General features: G+C 47.8%; 1 protein-coding gene across 1 annotated transcript in view; it reads left to right on the top strand.

Annotated features, from left to right (window-relative positions):
- Positions 1 to 3,560, top strand: part of CTIF (cap binding complex dependent translation initiation factor) — a 143,972-nt gene extending 140,412 nt beyond the window's left edge. The window contains exons 12-13 of the mRNA XM_059492329.1: positions 264 to 317; positions 2,173 to 3,560. Of these exons, the coding sequence (XP_059348312.1) occupies positions 264 to 317; positions 2,173 to 2,388 (270 nt within the window). The 3' untranslated portion in view covers positions 2,389 to 3,560. The remainder of the gene's footprint in view (positions 1 to 263; positions 318 to 2,172) is intronic.
- The last annotated feature ends 3,901 nt before the right edge of the window (positions 3,561 to 7,461 follow it).

A 7,461-nucleotide genomic window follows, 5' to 3' on the forward strand; every position in this document is an offset into this window, starting at 1 on the left:
CCTGCCGTGGGATAAAAAAAGCAATGTAACCTAAACAAAATCTATTATGAAAGTTGTTAATCTAAATTTTACCCCATGTTTTGTCACTGTTTATTTTAACTTTTTGTATGGACAATCTGTTTTCTTCCCTTCTTCTGATTTTGTGTCCTTTCTCCTGGAAGTGTCAAATGCCAAGCAGGACGAAGACATAGAAAGTTGTAAGGGAGGAGGAGGAGGAAGAAGATCATGCATTCCTCACTGTTTGTCTCTTCTGTCTTTTGCAGTTGTTGCAATCTCAGGATGTGAAGGAGGATGCCGTGCTTTGCTGCTCCATGGAGGTAGGGAAGCACCTCTACACCTGCCCTGATTTCATTGCTTTACCCCTTCCGTCCTTGCCCATGCATGTGTCAAGCAGCTGTTGGATGTTTCCAGACCCAACAGCTGTGTGGCCTCTGTGCATTTTGGAATGATCAGATGGATTGGGTTGGAAGGGACCTTTGGAGGTCATTTAGTCCAACCCATCTGCAATGATCTTGAACACTTTCCATTAGGTTGCTCCCAGCCCCATCCAGCCTGGCCTGGGGCACTGCCAGGGATCCAGGGACAGCCACAGCTGCTCTGGGCACCCTGGGCCAGGGCCTGCCCACCCTCCCAGCCAGCAATTCCTAATTCCCAATGTGCCAAAATCTGTGCCTGCCCTCTGGCAGTGGGAGCCATTGCCTGGGTGCTGTCCCTGCCTGCCTTGTCCCCAGGGGCTGTGCAGCTCTCCTGGAGCCCCTGGAGGCCCTGGCAGGGGCTCTGAGGTGTCCCTGGAGCTTCTCTGGTGCAGCTGAACAGCCCCAGCTGTGCCAGGCTGGCTCCAGAGCAGAGGGGCTCCAGCCCTGGCAGCAGCTCCGTGGCCTCCTTTGGCCTCACTCCAGCAGGTCAATGTCGTTCTGTTCGGAGGAATCCAGAGCTGGATTCAGGATCCCAGGTGGGGTCTCACAAGAACAGTTCAGGTAGAAGACCAGTGTGATATGAGAGCCCTTGAGACTCTTGTCACTGGGCTCCTGATGCATGTAAATGGATGCAGAAGTTTGGTACCTGGGGTCCTGTCACAATATTATATCATCCTGGTTCCTTCAGATCTCACCCTCCATTCAGTTTTTAACACAGAAATGGCTGTATTGGAGCAAAAGCTGCCCCGTGACTCACTGTGCTCAGCAGCAGTTTTTCAGAGAAGGAAATGACTGGACATGGCACTCAGTGCTCTGGTCTGGCTGACACGGTGGTGATCAGGCACAAGTTGGACTCAAAGACCTTGGGGGCCTCTTCCAACCTAAGTGATTCTATGATTCCATGAATTATAGCAGAGTTCCTATTAGTTACTTTTTCTTGGGAAGTGATGGCCCCATGGGGACAGATTCCTTTCTTGCACAGAGCAGTTGAAGTTGCAGCTTGAATAGTTAAAATTCAGCAAAGCAGGTGAGGAGGCGGATTTGATTTTTAAGGTGAGGACTTTGGGGAGCTCTGCTTTAGGGAGCCTCCCACAGACTCATCACTGTCCACCCCAAACTTGGACCTTTTCTGTGGAACCTCCTAGGGCTTGTGCTACTCAATGGAGGCTCTCCAAGGAGTAATTGTTTTAGAAAAAGCCCTTGGCTGTCTCCAGCAAAGCAGCACGACAGGTATAAATGCAGATCTCGGCAGGGCAGGATTTGTTATGCACACAGGCGCGTTCTCCTTATTCCAGCTAATGACTGGGAGTCACTGGGAGCTCTGAATCAGCGAGTAAATGAAGGGCCAGGTAGAAGGCAGGAATACCACATCACAGCCTGCACTTTGTTTTGACAATAGCATGATTTTTAGGTGGGATTTTTTTTCTTTTTTTCAAAAGCAATCCGTCGCTGCTGCCTTTGAAGTCAGTGGGAGCTGAACCATTCACTCCTCCAGCAGCTTGGTGCAGATGCTTTTGAAAACCTCACCCTTCGTGTTCAGCTCTTGGAGCCTGCTGCTGAGTGGTTTTGGTTTTCTAAAGCCATGACGCCTTTAACCTTGCCTGCACCAGGAAGGGCAGAATCGAAGGGACGGGAGAGGTGTCTGTAAAAAGCCAGAGGGGTGTTTTAACATCACAGAGTGGTAGAATCCAATCTCAAGCTAGAAGGGACCCACGAGGATCAGTAATCCATGGCTGACCCCTTCTTCTCCCGACAGCTGCAGAGCACCGGCCGGCTGCTGGAGGAGCAGCTGCCTGAGATGATGACGGAGCTGCTGGCGATAGCACGCGACAAGATGCTGTGTCCCTCCGAGTCCATGCTGACCAGGTCCCTGCTGCTGGAGGTCATCGAGCTGCACGCCAACAACTGGAACCCCCTGACGCCCACCATCACGCAGTACTACAACAAGACCATCCAAAAACTGACGGCTTGAGGGGCAGGGCAAGGTGGGGTGGTAAGGGACAAGAAGAAGAAGAAGAAGAAGAAGAAGAAGACTGCACCTTGACAGGACCCGGCAAGAGCTTTTCTGATTTAAATCCCCCAGCAGACCAAACCCCAGCATGCTCGAGAATACATTCGTGGGGTGGGGAGGGAGCAGCATGTTTCTTTTTCAGCCGCCTCGCCAAGTGCCACCCCTCCTCCCTGCCGTGGTTTTGTTTTAGGGGTTTCTTTTTCTGAACTCATTGCTCAAGCAGCAGCAGCGCATCCCGCCGGGTTATTGTTTGGCTTTCGAAAGAAGACAGAGAATTTGGAAAAGGAGGGGAAAAAAAAATAATCTAAGTGGGGGCTAGTATTGTTTTCACGCCGTCCTCCTGCCTTGCCCTGGCCAACTGGCAGGAGACAGCACGCAGCAGATGTCTCGGGAGGACAAAGCCAGGCACACACTACACCAGACGCTCATAATTGATGGCTTTTGTCAAGCGGGGCTTGCGTTAGGTCCCCCCCTCCTTCTCTTGTTTTCGACTTTCTGTGTGTTCCCCCCACCTACCCGCCACCCCTTCAGAGGCAGATTGGAGAGCGGGACGACTTTCTTACTTGCACTGGGTTTCCTTTTCCTCGAGCGTTGGTAATTTCCTCTTATCTTATTGTATTGTTGGACGGACAGTTGTGAGCAGCTCGGGGACGGGGAGAGCAGCGCCTTCCCTTGAGCTGGGAAACAGTTTATGTGAAGATGCTGAAGCAGAAGGAGTGTTTTAAAGGAGTCCTAAAGCCACTGCAGAAGTTACATAGCCACCGTCATCTTGCCAGTAACCTCCTCGGTGGATTGAGAAACGTGTCCTTTGAGCTGGGGGCTCTAAAAACAGGGGATTCTGTGGCTCTTGCTGTTCAAGTCGCCGTTATTCCTCAGCCACTATAATCATTTAACTTTTTTTGTAATAATTTTTTTTTCCATTGAAGGAGTGCTTTATTGTTATTACTGTCATGGTTGTAATTATACATTTAAATCCAGGCCTGTTATAGTTGGGCCTAATAATGTACAGGGCAAGGGAGAAATGAAGGTTTGATGTTTTTTGGAGGCTGGTAAAGAAAAGACAAGCAGCATATAGCAAAAAAACAAAAAAAGGAAAAAATAAGAGGGAAAAATAGGAGAAGCCAAAAATAGAAGTTTGAGCCTGGCTTCTAACTAGCTGAATATGCTATCCAGCGTTCCTAGGTGTGTGCAGTGTGCTGGAGCAGCTCTGTCCCATGCTCGGTGTGAGTGGCACAGTGCCATTGAGGGATGGGGGACATGTCCAGACAGGCAGGGTGTGCTCGGGGATCCCCAGGGGGCTCCAGGATCCCCTCATGGCTCCTGGCTGGAGCATCCCAAGGGAGAGGACAGCTGTGGGGAGGTGGGGAGGTGCCACCCAGAGGGTGAGAGGCTGGTCTGGGGCCAACACCTGAATCATGAAGAAGACACGGTGGGCTCCTATTTGCTGATCTAGCAACACTTTGACTTAGGAAATCCCTCCAGGTGGTTTTTCTAGTGAAACCTAGCGAGGATGCAGGCTGCCCCATCCTGCCTGCAGGAGCCAGGGAAGGCATGATGCCATCAGCTCATCCTGGCTTCTTCTCACTGTTCAATTTATTCCTTTTATGGTAAGAGAATTTATGCCACAGGGATGGCACACACAGACCCCAGACCAGGCAGGCTGAGCCTGAGCTCAGCAGCTCAAACCCGTTTTTCCAAGCAAAACATTGCATTTCTGGTGGCTTGTAAAGAAGAGAGATTTCACCCCAACCTCCTTGGATGTTCAGTATGTTCTTGGGTGCCTTATGAATGTGTTGGTCTGTCTGCGATGGGGAGGAAGCTTTTGCTGCAACATTTAAAGGGCAGAAATTTTCAGCAGAAAATGCATTGCAGTGGGGTGAGCATCGTGATGCTGCAGTTCAACATTACCTGAATTTCCGTCTGGTTGTCTGCTGATCCAGTTTTCATTCTGCACCTGGAGCAAGAGGAGCTGGAAAGAGGAGCTTCAGTTTTCCTGCCTGCCTAGAAAGCAGCAAAATGATTGCTGAGTTCACTAGAACTGCCTGGAAGAACTAACTTTTGCTTCACTTATTCGAGCCCAGGAGCTTCGCACAGTGAGGGCGCCTTGCGTTGGGTCAGCTTCATTAGTAGCAACGTGGTTTGATAGTGTTAATGAGCAGATGAACTTCATTAGGACGGCAAAGCCCATCAGTATTACAAGGCTCAGGGCTGTGCCCATCGCTCTTTGTTTTTTCTGCTCCCTGAATTCTCAAGGAGTGGAGGAGAAGGGGATATTACACCCATCACAGTGCACTCAGGCAGAGTGTCAGTCTTCTGGGAGAAGGCCTGAAAAATAGTTTTGTCTTGTTGTTTGGTCTTTTTTTTTTTTTTTTTTTTTTTTTTTTTTTAAGAACAGCAAAGTCCTATAGCAGGGACAGAAACCTGATGGTTTGGGGTGCCAGGGATCCTGCCAGCAGTGATCCAGACTGCCACTCTGGCCCCTGCAGCTTCTCACTCCCCACAGAATTTTTTCTTGGGATGTAGTGAAAGAAGAAAAAAGAAAATAAAAACACAGATAATTGGGGATTTTTTTTCTAAAAACTTGAATTTTTCACCCATCAGTGCATCAGGAGGCATTCAGAGTCAAAGTGTAAGCCACAGGGCAGTATTTATCCTAAAGCATTTCCCTACCCCTGCCTGCTGTGAGAGCTTATTCAATTTTCTCATTGTGGGGCAATCCTGAATCCCCCACTAACCAGGCTTGGCCCATGACTTTCCCTTCCAACACTGGAAATGAAGAACTTTCATGTGAAATCCGTCGTTTTGTAATGTCTTGCCATTTATCTCTGCTATTAGCATACGTTCATCCAGCCATTAACTGCTTTGATACATCAGTCACTCTGTTGATGTACAAGATTCAAAATATTGACCAAAAATGGGGGTTTCTCCCCAAAAATTACATGCTGCCAGTGGTATCTTTCTGAAGTCCATCATCAGGAACCCGGCAGACACATGACATCATTCACCAGGGTACTGTGTTGGGAAAAGAGGTACCATGAGGACATTTGATGGGCAGGATGGGGAACAGCGCTGGGGAAATTTTTGGGGTGAAAGCACCTGGGGATCCTGGAGTGTTTTCTTCTCTCTCTTTCATTTTTTTCTTTTTTTTTTTTTTTTTTTTTTAATCTTTTGGCTTACTTTGCAAACGATCGCCAAAGAGCGTAATTCTCCAAAATGTATTTTTGGGTGCAAAGCCACCAGTTACATCTCTCTAAATCAGCCAGATTCCATCTTTGCTGTTCAGTAAAAGTATTTGTGTGGGGTTTTACTGCATTGTCCCCATACAACTACTGTCAGCAAAGGGGGAAAGCAAAGCCCTCGGGCCAAATGTGTGTGGGGCCAAACCTCAGGGTGGTGTGGTGGCTGCAGCAGCATCACCTCTGTGCCCATTTCCCTGGGATGCAGAGCAGGTTTGCTGACACCCTGCCAGGCTCCCCAGGTTATTATTCACCTCAAAATTCCTGGTAAAAAAATCTTTCCAAACTGGTGAGTTTTGCTACGCAGAAAGTGACTTGCTTGGTTTCCCCATGAGGGATTCCACTGCTGTTCAGAGAAGTCTCGTGTATATGGAGGTGAAACAAAAATGGGGAGAAAAAAAAGTAGGAAAAAAGAAAAAGTAAGTGATTTGCTTGGTTCCCCTCTTCCCCTGAAGGAGATTAATTAGTATCTATTCTTGGCATGATTGATGGCTTTGAAAGAAAACTTGTCAGAATAACTTACGATTTATTTTCGTGCTTATTTTTATAACACCCCTCATTTGGAAATCTCTCAAAATCTTAAATATGATTTTTTTTTTAATTTCTCTGCTGGGTATTTTATGGCTTTACACTAATTTTGCTCTTCTTGGTGATAGCTATTAAGCAGTCCTGGTGATATTTTCAGTATTTTTTCAGAAGAAATTATACTAAGGGTTGCTAAGTCCGCTGTCTATAGCCAAGGGAGCTGCGGTGTCCTGCAGAACACAGAGTTAATGCTAGCAAATTTTTTTTTATGTATTTATTTGCATTTGAAAAAGCAACATTTTTAATTTAATCATATTTGTTAAACTAAGCGCTTTAAAAAATTTTTAAAAATCAAAAAAAAAAAAGGAAAAAGGTTTTGGGGAGAGTAAAGACTAGATATTCATACTTAGAGAAATCACAAACTCATCATTTTCAGCATTTCAGAGACTGTTAAAACAAGGGAGCTCATAACTCTTTGTGGCAATTCAGTCTTTGTTTATAGAACATCCAGATCCACTGTATGCTATAAAATGCCTCATCTGAGTAATAAATGTTTAAAGCTTGACATTTCCCCATCTCTTTGTGGGTACGGGGTGTCGCTCCTCCTGCTCTGGGAGGGACCATCCTTTGGTTCAGGCTGCGGGTGGTGGGAGCAGAATGTCCCTGGTGGTGGGACACAGCTCAGGGGGGCTCTGTGGGGCTGGCTCAGTGCTCCTGGCACTGCTCACGTCCTGTTGCTCCTCCTGTGGGGCTGGGTGTCTGGCCTCTCATGTCGCTCCTGTGGGAGTGGTGCAGAGGGCTGGGAGCTCCATGGGTGATGGATTGAGCCTGGCTCCTGATCTGCCTCCTCAGCTGCCCATTCCCTGCTCCCCATCCTCTGCCCAAGGTGAATTTCCCTCCTCTTTGTGTCCTACCTCAGCTGGGTCTGCTGGAGAACCCCCAGTTTAATCACATGCATTCCACCCAGTGCTGCAGCAACAAGGGCTCGCCAACCACTGCTGCCTGTTAAAAATAATCCTTGAAAATGATGCTTAAGAGGTTTGTCACAGATTCACAGAATATTCTGACTGGGAAGGGACCCACAGGGACCATCAGGTCCAGCTCTCCAGTGAGTGGCCCAGACAGGGAGGAAGCCATTACCAGCACTGTGCTCTGACCAACTGAGCCAATCTCGGAAAAAAACCTGGTTTCTTCCAAGATTCTCAAGCCCAAGACAATTAATTTTTGGCTAACTGAAGTGCCTGTGCCTCTTTTCCTGGTCCGAGGGAGATAA

Source organism: Ammospiza nelsoni, chromosome Z (assembly GCF_027579445.1).
Source record: "Ammospiza nelsoni isolate bAmmNel1 chromosome Z, bAmmNel1.pri, whole genome shotgun sequence".
In the NCBI taxonomy this organism is placed as follows: Eukaryota; Metazoa; Chordata; class Aves; order Passeriformes; family Passerellidae; genus Ammospiza; species Ammospiza nelsoni.